Below are 16,598 nucleotides of genomic sequence, written 5' to 3' on the forward strand. Positions count from 1 at the left end.
GGTGTCCTGCCCTGCCCACTGAAGCACCCCCTGGCTGCCAGGAGCGTCAGGGAGGAGTGGGCTGCAGGGAAACAGCCCCTCCCCTTCTCCGTCTCCCAGAGACCACTAAGAGCTGTGCAGAGCAGCAGGACCCAGGCTGCAGCAGACATTGCAGGTCCCTGTGAGAGAGAAGGCTGTCCTTTGGCAGCTCCAGCTGTGCAGGGAGCAGGAGATGGAAGCTGCTCTACAGCCTGGCAGGATGTCACACCACAGCAGTGAGCCTTGAAAATACATAAGGCTGCTTCTATCTATGCTGCTCCATCTCCTTATAGAATTAGGTCCTAAATGTGACTTTTCTGGCTCTTGTTCTTAATCACTTTGTTACTAGTTCAAATTTATAATTTTAACCTAAATAGAAGTGAATGATTTATTGTAATTATTTTGTATAGGCTGCTCCTAATAAACTTAAAAAAAAAAAAATCTGGAAAAACATTTAATTTCCCATATGGAAAGAACACATTTATCATACTTTACTTGGATATACTTGGCCAACTTTTGCACATATATGCAAAACATATGTGACAAATTCAAGGCTGAATTTCATAAAACAGAAATGCTGTGAAAGGTGATATAATAAATACATTATACAGACATATGTGGCCAATTTATAAAACTATGATATCTTTGGTAAATTTATAATAGGTCACTTCTATTAATGGGGGAATGAGTGTGTTTTTTCTGGCGTATGTAACACATGCAATATTTTACGCAGCCCTCCTGAAGGACAGTGGGCTTTTGCAGAGCAGACTTGTGCATACATTGCGTGGATGGGACATGTCTGTATTTTTCAGAATTAATGCGTGTCTTCAAAACCAGCTCTTCCTTTTTGCATTGATTGTGTGTGCAACATACTGGGCAGGAAAAAAAAAAGTATGAAATACTGTTCTTTGAGATTTGCAAACCTCTGATAGACTATCTCGATTCCCACCGACAGTGGGTGTCTCACTGTAACAGACAGCATTTTTATAAACACTCGCTGAGCTCAGGATAATGGTAATAATAGAAATCTTTGAGTACAGTCACTTTCATCTAGTTTTGTCAAACACCTGTGTAAATTTTTTATCTTAGCAATCACTTGAATTGGCATGATTAAATGAAGAACAAAATGCATACGTCTAGAAAAACGTTGCATCCATACAAAATACTGGCCTCTACACACACAGGGTGGAATTTTAAAGCACCAGCTTAAAGCAACGGCTGAGCCATTGCTGGCTGAGTATCCTCAAATTGGAACTCACAGGAGACTGCCCGTTCTTATTTATGCCAGAGTGTTTCAAAGATCAAATCTTTCCTTTAACCCCCAAATCTGTATTTTCCTTTCCTCGCGTATTTCCCAGCTCCGGAAGATGAAGCCCTTCTCGTTTTCCGTGCGTGCCGGATCCGCCGCGTGCCATGCCCGGCTCTTCCCTCTGGAGGGAGCCGGCTCTTCAGGCAGGGCCGGCCGGGTGCGCGCAGCATCTTCCTCCTCCTCCACCGCGGCCGCGGGGCAGCGATACCTGCAGGGACCCCCGGGACACACCGGGGGTGTCCCTGCCCACACCGGCAGTTCCACACAAGCGGCGGGTCAGGCCAAAGCACCCGCGCTCTCAAGGCGCTGCAGCAAAACCGCATTTGGTTTCATCCTATCAGGAAACCGAACAGAAGGCAAAGCACAAAGAACCAACACGTGTATGTGCACACACGCTCCTCTCCCGCCTTCCAGCCCAGCCGTGTTCAACAGGCTCACGGCAGCTTTCCGAGCTCTTTGGGTGATGATGCTGAAACCTGCTTTGCAAGTACTGCTGCGTTTGCTCTTCCAGCCTTCTCCAGGCAGCAGGGCTCAGCTTCTGTCCCCAGCCCTAACCTGTGGGTGCCTGACTTGTTTCCAGCGGCCACAGGGATCCCTTTACACAGTTAGAACGTTAGACAGCACGAGTGAACCTGCTCTTCTTATTCTGTACAGATCAAGGTACAACTGCCCCTCGGTCAGGGATCCAGCATCACAGGCTGAAATCCACTTGCTGGAGAGAAGGAGTGCTTGCCAGGAGAGGACAGTGCCCCAGCTGAGGTGGCTCCGAGCCACATAGCCCCACTAGCCCTGGCTCCTTGTAGGGATGCACTAGAAGCCTATAGCTCATGGGAGACCCACACTGTTCCCCAGCAGCCTGCTGAACACCTTTCTATACTTGCTACAGTCCTCAGGTCATTCTCCACCCTGCAAGCCACTGTTAGACACACAGTAGCAGGAAGCCAAAGCAGTTGCTCCCCTGGACATGGCCGTGTGTACACGTGCTTGACTGAAGAGATGCCAACACCCCAGGATGCTGAGAGACAGCTGCTGGGGACTACCTGCACAGCTCTAGCCAGAGAGTTATAGGGCCCCCCTGAAGAGAAGGAAAGACTAAAGAGAACATCTATGAAATATGTAAAAAGTATGCATGAACACCACAAACACACAGGAGTCTCATCCTCATACTCCTATCCTGTGTTGAACTTAGTCAATTCCACCAGCAAGAAAGAATAAAATCAACTGCAAAAAGCCATTTCTGAAAACTGGAGCTATTCCCAGTATTTGGGTTAAGTGATTAAGCAAAGGCCACCCTTGTTCCACCTCTGTGGGCCTAATCCTGGATTTATCCACTGAACTATGAGGTTTTCAGATCGCAGAAGCACACACTGAACTCAGCCTGTACCTCTAGAAAATAGAGCTAGATGGCAAATTTATTCCCTAGCCCTCTTTAGAAGGGACAAAGGATGCTTGTAACCTCCACACTTGGGCCTGTTTTACAGCAGCTTTTAAATACACTTCATGTGACTTGAGGTGACCACAAGTGGAAGCATTGCCTGCAGATGCAGCCACCTTCTTTCCTAGTATGTGCCATGGGCTGAGTGAAGTTTAATCAGACATGCAATCAAATTATACAAAGTGATTTGTCAACTGAATCTACAATGCACAGATAATGCATGGCCTATACATGATATATCCTGACTAATAGACTGGCAGTAATACGACATTGAAGTGTTACAGATTTTCTGTGGTTTTCAAAAGGCTTCTACTAGCCAACCTGCAGCATTATGGGGTTTTGTTTATTTGAAATGGATTTTTTGTTGTGATAGAAAAAATAACCCTTTCTGCTTTCCATATCTGTAACACTCCAATCCAGTGAGACAAACACTGGATTATGGAAGAAGGGACACCAGTCAAAGCCCTGAGGAATCTTAATTTAAGGATTAAAACATGACACGAACTGGACTGCTAACATGCTTCAATGTGAACGTGTCTAAGCACCTTGCATGCTGATGGACTAAATGCATGGTTAGAAATGCCATTTTCATAGTTCGGACTGTAGCCTTGACACAGCTGCATGGTCTCCTTCCCGTTCAGCCTCGGGACCTCTGCAGTGGCTCTTTAGCACAGAACACAGACTGGTGATCCTTAGGGACCACAGCCATAGCCTGAAGTTCTGTCATCTTTTCTTCTAACAAATATAAAACTGAAATTCCTATAGGCAAGGACCTTGAGCTACGTTCACTAAGGGCACAGTTTAGGCCTGGCATCTTGGGGTCATCCTACGTGTGCTTAAAGAGAACAGGTGCTTTCTAATACAAGCAGATCTGTTTTCACCTGGAACCCAAAACTTGCAAAGTGTTGTACTGTGATAGATTACCACAACCACGGGCACCTGCGGCACCCAGGGACAGAAGGGAAGGAGCAATCACCTATGGAGAGCCACTGTTTGCTCAGACTAATTAAAGAGCCTCATTATTTAAATAGCCACATTTTGTAGGGCAGGCTTAGACTTCAGGCAGACAAACCGACAAATATACATAAATAATCAAACAAGAAATGAAAGAAAGAAGAGGAAAAATATTTATAAATGTCACTGTCCAATGTCTTTTCAATTTAAATGAAATAAGATTATCTACATATATCTACAAATATCTACATGTATCTACACTTTGCAGATATCAATCTTTGGTTGTCTTCACTTTTTTCCTATACTGCAACTATCAAGAAAAAAAAAAGGATTTGTATAATCTTTGAAGGAAATAATAAATATAACAACTTCATTAAATGTTTGACCAAAGTTTGGCACTAATCAGTTTACAGATAACAAATCATACTGAAAACTCTGAAATAACAATGGCAAAGCAATAGCAACAGGCACATCCGAGAGCCTTTTCCCACCGACCAATAATAAGCACAAGGCTATTTTACATCCACCTTTCTGAGAATGTTAATTATGGTTTAGTCAGACACTAAGAATCTCACAATTCACTGCAAATGTCAAATAAAATACATATTTCTTGCACAAGTATTTTTTTATGGATCCAGATATATTTTTTTAACAGAAAAAAATTACATAAAATATTCATGGTAGCCTGTATCCCTTCTTAAACCTTTCCAAAAAGGTTTTGGAAGCCCAAACCCCACTGCCAGAGACAAAATAAACATTGCCATTAAACTGCCACCTGCACAAGGGAAAGAACACGTCTTAAAAAGTTTGTAAAGAAAATGCACAAACATGGATTAATGGATGACCTTAAAAGAAATAACCCCCATCTTTTAATGGAGTCATGTGGAAGAATTGAAAAAGTGTTCATAATACTGTATACCAACACAGCTGAGGAGCTGCTCAATACCTTCTCTGAACACAAAGGGACTGCCTTCGGTGAGCATCTGACAAAAACACAAGCCAACTATTCAAAACACATCACTGGAGACCTGTGATGAACAGGGTCATCTTTTTAACAGCAAGGAATGACTACTGAATGAAGCTATTAAAGGAAAAAGTACTTACCAGCATTAAAGGAGGATGACACAGCAAGCAGGTAATGCAGAATAGGTGCTTTAGGACTACTACAATTTGGGTCGGCCAAATATAAGGGGTGAGCCAGTCTGAGAAAGAAAACCCTGAAGTCCTTTTTAAAGGCACCTCCACAGGAGAGCATTCAAAAACTTGGGAAAGGGTCCAGGAAGGCAGGACTGTGTGAGGCTGCCTGGGAAGCAGGTGGGAAACACACAGCCTGAACTCTGCAGATATTCCCCCACCCCCAGGCTGGTTTTTAAACCTTTGCAGGTATTGCTGGGAAAAAAAATGCAAACACAGCTGCATGTGGCTGTGCTCTTGGCCATGGGCCCTTCTCAACAGCTCCAGAAAATGCTGCTATGGTTAAGGCTTCCCAGTGAACCCCAAAACTTACAAGTGGGTCAGGGCCGGAGGAGAAGTGGGAAATTTGTTCTGGCAGTGAGGATTCAAAGCGCTCCCTTAAAATAAACTCTGCTTCCCCAAGAATCTCCTCAAAGAACCACCTGAGCCACCTGTGAACCAGCTCTCGGTGTGCCCCAGGTTGGGAAAGACCGACACCGACAAGTGCAGGACGACACACGGCTCACAGCCGGCCCCACAGCCGCTGCTCGGTGCTCACGTACAGGCCCCGTGGGCAGGAAACACCCGCGGGCCCCGCCAACACCGGCGGTGACACCAAACCTCCGGCAGAAGACCCGGCGGGCGAGTGAGAGGGGACAAGCCTTTTCACCGCTGCCGCCTCCCCGTCCTCCCAGCGCATCCCGGCCGCCCGACGGTCCTCGGTGCCCGGCACGAACGGAACACAGGGAAGATAAGGACATATGGCTTCATTTATCAAAGTGCAGCCGCGGGTCACACCGCGATGGAGCTCCCGGCGCCGCCGCCCTCACAGCCCCCACAGGGCGGGGCGCGGGGCGGGGCCCGGCTGCCGGCGATTGGGCTGCCCGGCTGTCCATCAGGTCAAGCTGGCCAATCAGCTCACTCGTGAGGCGGGAGGTGTGGGAAAGGCGGGAAGGGGGCGGGCGGTGTCTCTCGTGCCGCCGGTGCCCCGTTACCGGGGCCCGTAGTCGTAGCCGGCGGGCGCCCCGGCCGGCGAGTACATGTTGGCGGCCGCCGCCGCCGCGGCCGCCGCGTTCATGTGGTGGTGGTGATGGTGGTGGTAGCTGTGCCCGCGGATGCTGGGGAGGGGGTAGGGGGCGGGCCGGCTCTTCGCCCCTAGGTAGTGGTCGTAGGCGGCGGCCGCCGCCGGCGGGTACTTGTAGGGATGGTGATGCAGCGGCTCCGACGCGGCGGGCTCCAGGCGCAGTTCGTGGTGCGGCGGGCTGGGCCGGCCGCCGCCCGCCCCGGCCAGCGGCACCAGCCCGCCGCCTCCGCCCGGCAGCGCGGGGCTGAGCACGCGGGACATGAGCTGCTGGTGCGCGGCCTCGGCCTGGTGCAGCGCCGTCCCGCCCGCCTCCCGCTCGAACTCCCGCCGGCTCTCGGCAGCATCTGCGGGGGCAACAGCGTCAGTGCGGCCGCGCCGCGGGACGCGCATCCGCACCCGCGGGAAAGATGCGCGGGAAGGCAAGAGCGGGGCTGCGAGCGGGGCGGGCGGCAGCGGCATGCGGCAGGAACGGGGCTGGCGGGACGGGACCTTCTGACTCCGATAAATGGAGTTGAGTTGACTGACAAGCTGGTACACGCCTGACATTTTTGCAATTGTGTAACACTAAACAAATACAGACTTCCCTTTATTTTGCAGGCCCGGAGTGCGTTGGAAGAAAGGCCTTCGGTTGTCTTTGCAGTTGTTTGCTCTGGGTAATGGAAAAGCAGTCAATGGGCAGAGGTGCTGTTCGACCTGACTGCAGCTCCTGAATGGAGTGGGTCGGCCCTAAGCGCACTGCCGAGGCGCATTAAAAGGGCAATGCGAGAAGGAACCTGTGGCCAACACCGTATCTCTCCCTGAAAAGCTGAGTTTGTTGCCAAAAAGCTGAAAATGGGATTCTAAAGGCAAGGGGCAGTGTTGTTTAAAGCGGCAAATTTTCTTAAGCGTATAACAACAGTAAATGTTGTAGTCCAAGGAAGAATGAAATAGGCTACGAAGGTGGGTGTTTTTCCTCAAAAGAACAAGTGGTAGCGCAAAGCTCATTAGCAATGGGGCTGTGCACCAGCGTGGTGAGCAAGGCTGGCCCCAAGCATGCATGCACCGGCCGTGCAGGCCAACAGGGCCTGGGTGATGGGCTGGCCTGGCCACCGCGGGCTCTCACCTTTCTCTGTCCCGTTCTGGTGGGCTGGAGAAGAGACTGGATTGCGGGATCTGGCAAAAGCGCTCATGAGAGGAAGAGCCCCTGGCCTGTGGTTCCTGGGCCTGGAAGAGGAAGGGGAGAAGTGATACAGAGCTGATGGTCCAACAGAATGAACAATTGGAGTATTGCCTCTGTGAGCTGCAGCTGGCGAACGGGGCCCAGCACTGTGTCCCCCTCCATGCAAGCCTTGTGCAAATGTAAGCTGGGCAGACGCACGTGCAACAGGGTGAGTGGGGTACTGCCATCATCAATAAAGGCATAGCCTTACCAGTCCTCAGGGTCGCAGTCTCTGAATCCCTTGGCAAAAGGGTTACTTGCAATCTTCAACTGCGTGATCTGTAAGGAGAAGTGGCAAAATGTCTCAAAGCAGCACATGTCCAAACAGTGAATGTGTTCCTGGGCAGGCTCTGGGACTCAGCAGTGCTTGGTGTAAATGAGAGGGTCCAGGTGGCTGGTAAAGCCAGGGTGTTCTCCGCCACAGAGCACAAGCATGTGCTTTCCCTCTGTTAGAAAATGTGGGCTAATATGCTACCTAATATGAGTTCAAGGTGAAGGGAGAGGCAGTCCGAGTCGGCTGCAAAAGCTGAGTAAATGCACTTGTAAGAAAATGCCACATTATATGGGTCACCACTGGAGCAGTTAAGACAAATCACTGGATAAATCATACTTATGTATTTATTTAATTCGCCAGGGAGAAGGCAGGACATTTTCTATATTTAAGCAAATCCACGGATAAAGTATGTGATTGTGAGTTTCCGGAATGGGTTGAAAAACAAACTTTAAGCCCCTCAGTGACAGTTCCAGCCTTAGAGGTCAAACTGATAGAAAGCAGGAGAGAAAGAGCAGCTGTCCGGAGCCATCAGGCAAATGCCAGCCGGGGAGGGACTCCAGAGCCCCTTAAAGGCGCAGCCTTTCTCTAGCCTCGCCGCCTCCACCGGGGAGAGGTGCGGCCCGACCGCAGCATCCCGGAGAGACCTCAAGTCAAACTGCTCGGTGCCACTGCAGAGGGTGACACTGCCGCCGGCTGCTCAGGGACAGCCCCGGGACACAGCCCCGGCCTGGGCGGCACCATCGCAGAGCGAGGCGGCTCGGAGCAGCGCTGAAAAGCCCCCGCTACGAAATCGTATTTCTACCCGCTGCTGGGAGTCCTGCTCTTTACATTACACTGGTGCGATTTAAAGGAGCAATTGGATTAGCCGCTGCCCAGAGATCCGCATCAGATTGGGGCGGGGGTGTTTTGTTTCGTTTTGTTTCGTTTTTAACGTATAATTGTATTCTGAGGAGAGACAGACCGCTACGAGCTTAAAGCAGTAAAATCGCAGATTTATCCAAATAAATTGTGAGTGACATTTCGCAGCGGGAAGCCCGTAGTTTCCCCACTAACCCCGGTCTCGGGTTTACATAGGTAATGAGGTTCCCCCGGGCGGAGGGAAGCTGGCTATGGGGCTAGAGCCCACATCGCTTCCTCGGCATACACCGATGCAATTCCGCGCAGCTCCCCGGCTATCGGGTTCCTTGCGCTGCCCGGAATGGGTTTAGCAGATGGGGAGGAGGAGGTGGGAATACCCCCAGCCACCCCCGGACCCCCGCAGCCCGGCCTCCAGCCCCGGAGCCGGACGAAGGGGCCGAGCCAGCGCCGGATATACCCGCACACACGGTACCTCCGGGGGCACCCCAACCCTCGCTTTCGGGAGCCCCGAGCCCCGCTGCTGCCTCACCCGGTGGTTCTGGTAGGCGGTCACTGCCGTGAAGCGCGTCTCCTCGAAGACGAAAGTTTTGAAGTTCTCCTCCGCGTACTTCTCGCTGTCTTTCCGGGGGTCCACGTAGACCACGTGAAAACGCGGCTGGTATCTGTGCATGGAGTTCAAAATGATCTGAATGATAAAACGAGCAAGGAGACAATAACTGATCCAGGCGGAGCATGGAGAGAGGAGAGCGCAGCCCCGGCCCTGCCGGCTCCACTGCCCGGGGCAGCCGCGGGGCTGGGGCAGAGCCCCCGGGGAGGGGCGCGAGCAGGGTCACCCCACGGGAATCACAGCGCGGGGAGCTCCCACCCGGTGCAGCCCCGTGTGGAACATCTCCGGGGAACACTTACATGCCCGTTGTCATCCAGCAAATTGTTGGTCAGTTTGAGCTTATCGAAGGAAACGATCTGCTTCATCCACTGCGCCCCTTTGGCCGGGGAGTCCGGGTGGTAATGGACTCTCCCGGGGGTGGCGGGGTCGGCTTTGCCGGCCACCAGCCAGGAGGAACTGTGGAAGGCGTACCTGCGGGAGGGGAAGGCACCCTCAGCCTCAGCCGCGGCCCGGGGGGCTCCTGCCCGCGTCCCTGCAGCGCCGCCCGAACGACTGCAGCCCCCGCGCCCCGCAGGACCCGGCCCGGCACGGTGCCCCTGGCCCACCGAGGGGGAAGCACCGCCTCCGCATCGCTCTCGCTTCCTACGACCACGAGAGCAACGAGCTCTTTTCCGCAGCTAGAATTGCTGCGGAGGGGTTATAATATTTTATCAGGTTGGCGATGGAACTGTCGTGAGAGAAATCTGCAGGATGGAGGAAATTTAAAGCTACCCGTGTAGATTTGGGAGAGAAGCCACAAAAGCTTCCCCCTTCCTCTAAAATAAAGGGTGAGAAAGAGCCCTCTAAACAGTAATATTCTGGCTTTAAGTGAAGAGTGGAAAGTTGTGTGTAGACTAATAGCAGGTTCAGAATCTAGCAGTCTTGTTTCATTCTTTCAAAGTACATATTCAACAGTAACATTTAAAACAGAGAAACCAATCTTCTATACACGTGTTTACTTTAAAAGCCAGTGTTTGCACAGGGGGAATTAGAAACCATTGGACTTGAGCAGAAACATTACTTTTTAAAGATATACTCAATTGGATGTTATATATCCTACTTCCCTTGACAAGCAAACATTTCTAGGACGCCCTGAGAATTTGGATATCTGTCTAAATATTTATATATCGGACCCTGCGATTTCTATGCGGGCTGCCTGCTCGGCGTCCTGATCTGAAGCTAAATACATAATGTGCCTTTCACCGTCTTAAAATTAAAGGGGCTCCGAACCAGACTGCATCGCTGCCTTGCGAGTCAACAGTTTCCAAGGCCTTCCTATACTGTCACTGGAAGCAAGGACAAGGACAAGGTGGCTGGTGCCCTTCCAGAGCACAAAATGCACTTTCTTCACCCAAGCACCCAGGAATCTCCCCAACAGGCATGGCACAGCTTTGGGACATGCGCCGAGAGGCTACAGCATTTGAGGAGCACCGAGGGGATTTTTGTTAAGTGGCAAAGGGTGTTTGCCGGTGGAGATGTGCAGCAGGACAACAAGGAGAGCTTTTCCGGGCAGGACAAAGCAGCTCCTGCCCTGTGCCCTCTGGAAACCTGCCCTTCTGCCCATGCCGGACTGGCCCCGGCCGCCTGTGAGCCTGGTGCAAAGGCTGAGGGAGCCCTGCGGTCCCGTGCAGCCGCTCCTGACCCCAGACTCGTTGCAAGGGTGTGAAAGACACCCCAGGTCAGCCGAATCCTGTGTCCCCTCCCTGTCTTGCACCAAGAGGTGTCAGGCCCAGGGATACATCCCTGAACCCCCAGACCCATCAGCCCCTACGACTCCGAGAACCGTGGGACAGGCCCGGTATTTGTTACTTGCCGGTATCGCTTGTCATCCACCGGGACAAAATCCATGAGGAGCATGTAGTCAGCCATAGGGTCCATCCCGAATATCTTCACCTGGAAGGTGGGGAACATGCGCCTGGCACAGAGAGGAGAGAGAAGCGCTAAGCTGAGGAGCAGCAGGGAGCCCTGAGGGGCTGGCACGGGTCTCTTCCCCTCCAGCTGCTCCGATACCCTCCTGGCTGTGATGACAAGACCCCTCGCAGAAACCACTGGCAGGAGGAAGAGGCAGATATGCCCAAGCTGTGTGGTGAGACTGGCTGCCGTGTTCCCAGCCCTTGGCAGCATCCTGAAAGGCAAGCCGGGGGTGTCCTGCCTCTCCTGCTGGCTCTGGGACCGTTCATGTCAGACACCCCAAATGTCCCACCGCGGTGGAACAGAGGCCAGGGGGAACAAGAGCGTCCTCGGCCTTTGCTATGGGGAGATTGAGTGAAAAGAATTTATTCCCTGTGGTTTCCCCATCATTTTAGCTGACAAGAAGAAGAGGTAAATGCAAGCATTACCCTGTCTGCAGACCCACACTCAAAGCTCAGGAGTCTCGGGCAGCCCGTGGGGGTCAAATCTAAAAACTCCTGCCAATGACATGAGGTGATCGAGTTCCCACCTGTGCAGCTTCTGTACCCACCAAACTGTGCCCGTTTGAACGCAATGGTTACAACAGCAGCCCCTATAGCCAGCGAGAAACCCTTCCCAGCCCGGAGGGGCGAACGCTCCCCCTAGGCGGGCAAGGGATAGAGAATAGTGGGGTTCTCCCAGAAAGCCCCGTCCCGGATCCACTTCATTGCAAGAGCCCGGCTGGGATCCCACTCCCCGCACCTTTGCGGGATGAAAAGGAGAGCGGAAAGGAGCCCAGGGCTCCAGAGCTGGGCAGGCCAGCCCTCGAGGCTGCCCTTCCCGTTTTTCCTCTGCCCAGGCCCCCGGGGACCCACAGCTAAGCCGAAACGCGGATCCCACGCTCGGGAAAGGCACGATTCCTTCAAGGGGCTGCAGTACAAATGTGATCGGCGATGGGCTAAGGGAAGAGGCCGGGACGGTCCACTCGTCCGTCCCTCCTCCTGCATCTGCACAGCCCGGGACCAGCGCCTGGCCCGCGGCTCCCCGGCGGGACACACCGAAGGTGTGCCCCGGCGTCGTTACAGCTTCGTTTTGTTTTACGGAGCAGTAAACCGAGCGAGCGACGGTGGGCAATATTTTGGGAAGCAATATTGCAGCCATTGAAAAACCAAAGTCCCAACTGCCCCCTGAACAAACTGCCCGATCAAACCCGGACACAGAGAGCCCCCCCCGGACCTCTCGATGGGGCAGCACGCCTCTGGCTCCGCAGCTCTTCCAGATCGGGCCCAGCACTGCCGGGACCGGGCAGCTGCGTCTCCCTCTTGGTTAGACTTTAGCAAACTGTGGAGGACGTTTTCAGTCGCTCCCTCCGGTATTACTATTTTTAAACGTGTAAAAGCCATCATTAGCTCCAATTCCGGTGTTTCTTGTTCTAAAACTTAGTTTTAAAACAAACAACCTGAGATGATAAGACCCATCTAGACAAACAGCAGGGCCAGCCCAGAGGTGCTGGGAGAGAATAGGCTTTGCAGCGCCTTCCCCGAGCCTTTTCCTGCTGTTTTTACCCCGTCTTCTCCTGTTTTTACTCTCCTGTCTGGAGTTTCGATGGCGTCGTAAAGTAAACGAAGAAATGGGTGGGAGGAAAGCCCCCGATTCAATTCGAGTTGGTTAATTTCCGAAACTTTTGAAGTGGGATATTCGCAATCCTTTCGCTCTTCTTGGAGGGCTAAGAAAGCCAGATCGTAGAACTCCTGTTTGCAGAGAGCCTCCGCCTCGAGCCTGAACGACCTTTTCCGCTAAGGAAAGCAACGCCGAGCCCGGCGCCGGGCTCAGGGGCCGCGGCCGGAGACAGCGGGGCTGTGAGACCCGGCGCCGGGGCACGCACCGTCTGCGGGAAATTCCACCCGGGTCCCGCAACGCAGCGCCGGCTGCTTTTGCACCGGACACCACGGTGATTGTTTTATTTTAGGAAATTGCTAATTTGAAAAAAAAATAAAAAATAAAAAAAGGAACTGCGTACATTTAAGTATGCTTCATTTCTTTTGGACTTTCGGGACCCTCAAAATCGCTGACGGGAGAGCAGGAGCGCACGGCCGCGGTCACGGCTCTTGCCGTTCGGAGCAGAGTCCGACCCTCTCCCCCGGCCATCCCGCCGCACTCAGCCCCGGGGCGAACTGAGAGCAAGCAACGGGGATTCCTTAATTTGTTTGTTTTTCTTCTCTCCCTCCCCGCCGGATCGCTTTAAACCAAGGGAAGACTCTGAGCCTGGACAATTCGCAGCTCTGCCCGGAGCTGGCGGGGAAAGCTTCGCAGCTCTGCCCGAGCCGCCGCGGCGCTTCTCGGGGATCTCCATTAAATGCAGTAACTAACAACTGTAATTAGGACTCCCCTTTCCCCCATATGTTTTGCTCGTTCCTAACGCGATCGCATCAGCCGCTTTCTTTGTTCCCTGGCCAGGAGCAGGGTCCTGGCCCCAGAACCGCGCCGCGGCGGCCGGAGCAGAGCCGAGAGGAGCCGTGTTCCGCCGGGCTCGTTACTCGATAATCGGAAAATGCAACAGCCATGGAACACGTTTCAAGGTGCAGAATTAGGGTCTGTTTGCGTCTCCGCCGGAAGGAAAACATCTGCCCGTGCTAAGAATGTATTTAGCAGGTTTTGCACGGTTTACGAGTTGGTTTTTTTCCTTCCCCCGTATCGTTGTTGTCCGCCCCGGGAGCACACGCTATCCTCCGTAAACACGGATCGAAGTCCCGTGTGGGGTCAGAGCCGAAGGCGCCCGGAGGAGCACAGCGCCCTTTCCAGCGGGAGCGGAACCCAGCGCCCTGCCTGCCGTCCTCCGCACGCCTTCGCCGTCAGCCCGCAGCAGCGGCCGCGCGTTCTTCCGCAGCACCGAGGCCTTCGGGCCGCAAGAGAACGCAGATTTCGCCCCAGGAAAAGCACAAGGATCAAATGATGGCGACCGCTGGGCCGGGCCGGTCCGCGACTCGCCCTTGGGCAGCAGCTTCGATCTCCCCCCAAACTGCGAATTCAACCGCTCGCACCGGACTCCCCCGCCCCGACCGGCCTGGGTTCCCGGGTCCGGAGGGAGCGGCTGGAGAGCCGGGGCCGCTCGGGAGCTCTGCACTGACCTGCCTGCCTTGGTGACGATCATCTCGGTGCCCAGCTGGTTGAACTCGTCCCACAACGCCTTCATCTCTAGCTGGACGCTCACGTTGGCCACCTTCGGGTTCTTCTTCACCGGCGCCTTGGCCGCGGCGGCCGCCCCCGCAGAGCAACCCGAGACTGCGGCCGGCCCCGCAGAGGCTCCACCGGCGCCCTCGGGCTGCTCGGGGCCCGGGGCCGGCGGGTTGGTCCCGGCCGCCGCCGCCGCCCCGCCGAAAGGGTAGCCGTGCTGGGGCTGGGGCGGCGGGTGCGGGTGCTGCTGAGCCGTGCAGGGCTCGTAGTGCGGCGGCTCATGTTGTCCGTACGGGTCCCCCGGGGAGGGGGAGAGGTGGTACCCCCCGGAGGCGTTCAGGCTGCTCAGGCTGTTGGCCGTGAAAGCTGCAACATCGCAAAAATGGGACAGCTGGGTGAGCCAGGGGCTGGAGATAGCTGAAATCATTCCAAAAACAAGCGGTCAGGGCTCCGCTCCGGCTCCCGCTTTCCCCCCAGCTCCGCGGCGCTCCGCGCGGCCCCCGCCTCCGCACCGGCTCCGCGGGGTGCCCTCCGCCTCCTCTCCTGCCCCGCGCCCAGCCCAGTGGGGCGCCTCCCCCTTTCCGCTTTGCTTGGCCCCAGCCCCGCTCCCCCCGGGGCAGGCGGGGAGCTCGCTGCTCCCGCTGCCTGCCTGCCTGGGCTTTTTTTATTATTATTTTTTTCCTTTTTTTTTTTTTTTTTTTTTTTTTTTCTTCCTCCTCTGCAAACCCGAGAGGTCTGCCAAGAGCCTCGGCGGTGCAAAGCCCGTGCTATCTCTGCAGGCCTCCCTCGCTACACACCACTTGGGACAAAGCAAACTCCCTCCTTTCTCCCCCTCTTAAAAAAAAAAAAAAAAAAAAAAAAAAAAAAAGGTGGAAGAACTCAGAGAAAGAATTTATTTCCGTGTAGCTACGCTGCTGCAGGTAACGTCCTTCACTCTGAAGCCGCGGGGCTGCGGCTGACAGGGGAAGTCGTATCTAGTTTGGCAGTGCCCCATTTCTTCCATCCCCGGGCGAGAAAGGGAAAGAGGCCGGGACCAAAGCAAAGCTGCGGGTCCGCGTCGAGCACCGGGACGAACCCGGCTGCACAGCCCTCGGCCGCCGGCCCGAGCGGGCCCTGAGGCGCATGACAGGCCGCTCCGGGGAACGGCCGGCTCCTTCAGATCCCCTCCTATGCTGAAAGGCTCCTCGAGGTCCCGGGGGTCTCTTGCGTTAATTCCGACGCAGCCCCCAGGCCCTCGATGGGAGCCGAGCCCCAGCCTGCCTCTGCCTCGGGCACGGCCGGCGCTATCGGGGGATGCTTTCAGCGCCTCTGAGAAGACGCGAGTCCCAGCGGCGGAGCCGTCGAAAGCACCTACCGGGCCGCGGGCAGTGCCTTTCTCTAAGACAGGGCTACAGGGGCCCGGCGTGCCGGGAGGAACGGCAAAGCCTCCTCCGACCGGCCCCGCAGGCAGGCCGCGCTCCGTGCGCTGCCCCTGGCCGGGCTGCCGGCCCGGGCCCCTGAAAGCGCTCGGACACGCGGTGGGCGGCGGTCCCGTCCCCGCAGCTCTGCGGGGCCGAGCGCGGCACTCACCTTCCATGTCCCTGGTGACGGTGCTGAAGTGCATCTTCTGCGGGCGGCAGCCGGGGCGGGCGGGCGCGATGCGGCCGCCGCGGCGCTCCTCCAGCGCTCCTTTCCCTGCTTGCTCGGCGGCGGCGACTGAAATCAGAGAGGCGATACTGAAAGCATTTGCCTTGGGAGACAGAGGGCTGTTTTCGTCCATAGGGGAGACACCAATGCAGGAGCAGCAGGCGCGGCAGCCTCCCACCACGAGCCCCCCCTCCCACCCCCTCATTCCCCTCCTTTCTACCGCACCATCCAGGGAGGTGCGAACGAGACCCCCTCCTTCCAGACGGGGGGGTGGGGAAGGGAAACTTAAAAAAAAAAAAAAAATCCAAGAGAAAACAACCTAAACCCTATGCTCCCCGGGAAGGGCGTCGGGGAGCAAGAAACTTCCCCGGGGCCCTTTGTAGCCAGCGCCGAGCACCGCAACGGCGAACCGAGCTCTGTCCGCGAGACGGGACCGGGTGGGCAACAAATAAATAATCCCATGAATTTCTTTCTCGGGGTGTCAATTTGCCACCCCCCTCCCCAGTTCGAACCCTGCGATTTATTAATTTATTTTCTGTTTTCCCTTCCCCTCAACCACCACCTCCTGCTTCTGCCCCCCTCGTCCCCTCCTTTTCTCCTGCACGAAGGGAAAGTGTCTCCCTTATAGGCGCTTTCCCCATTCAGTGGCTGGGAGGCGTCACATGGAAGCCGGGGGTGTTTGCCTGCAGAAGTGGCGGCTGCGGCGGCGAAAGCGAAGTGAAACTCCTGCCGAGACGGTGTCAAAGGGCTGGGGAGGCCCTTCCCCGCCTCCCGGGCACGGCGAGCGGCCGCCGGGGAGGGATGGGATGGGACGGGATGGGATGTGCTGCGGGGCGGGCGGAGGGGCCGGCGGTGTCAATCACGGCGCCGGGAGCCGGCCGACGGGAAGGGAAGAGCCGAGCCGAGCCCGGCGTCATGCTGCGGATGTCCGGCACCGAGAGAAGGGATTGCTCTTTTCC

At 55.0% G+C, this 16,598-nt stretch overlaps 1 protein-coding gene across 2 annotated transcripts; it reads right to left on the reverse strand.

Moving 5' to 3' along the window:
• Window positions 1-5,880: 5,880 nt before the first annotated feature.
• TBX1 (T-box transcription factor 1) lies at window positions 5,881-15,772 on the reverse strand. 2 transcript variants are annotated; one of them, XM_040080942.1, is made up of 8 exons: window positions 15,583-15,772; window positions 13,968-14,430; window positions 10,763-10,864; window positions 9,210-9,381; window positions 8,833-8,988; window positions 7,383-7,450; window positions 7,076-7,176; window positions 5,881-6,317 (listed from the first exon to the last, which is right to left on the reverse strand). In XM_040080942.1, the coding sequence occupies exons 1-8, from the start codon at window positions 15,770-15,772 to the stop codon at window positions 5,881-5,883; spliced, it is 1,689 nt and encodes a 562-aa protein (XP_039936876.1). The 2 variants fall into 2 exon arrangements, with proteins under 2 accessions (XP_039936876.1, XP_039936877.1); XM_040080943.1 differs by having other exon boundaries at window positions 13,968-14,379; window positions 15,583-15,616.
• Between the last annotated feature and the right edge of the window lie 826 nt (window positions 15,773-16,598).

This window comes from Hirundo rustica, chromosome 17, assembly GCF_015227805.2.
Source record: "Hirundo rustica isolate bHirRus1 chromosome 17, bHirRus1.pri.v3, whole genome shotgun sequence".
Taxonomy (NCBI): domain Eukaryota; kingdom Metazoa; phylum Chordata; class Aves; order Passeriformes; family Hirundinidae; genus Hirundo; species Hirundo rustica.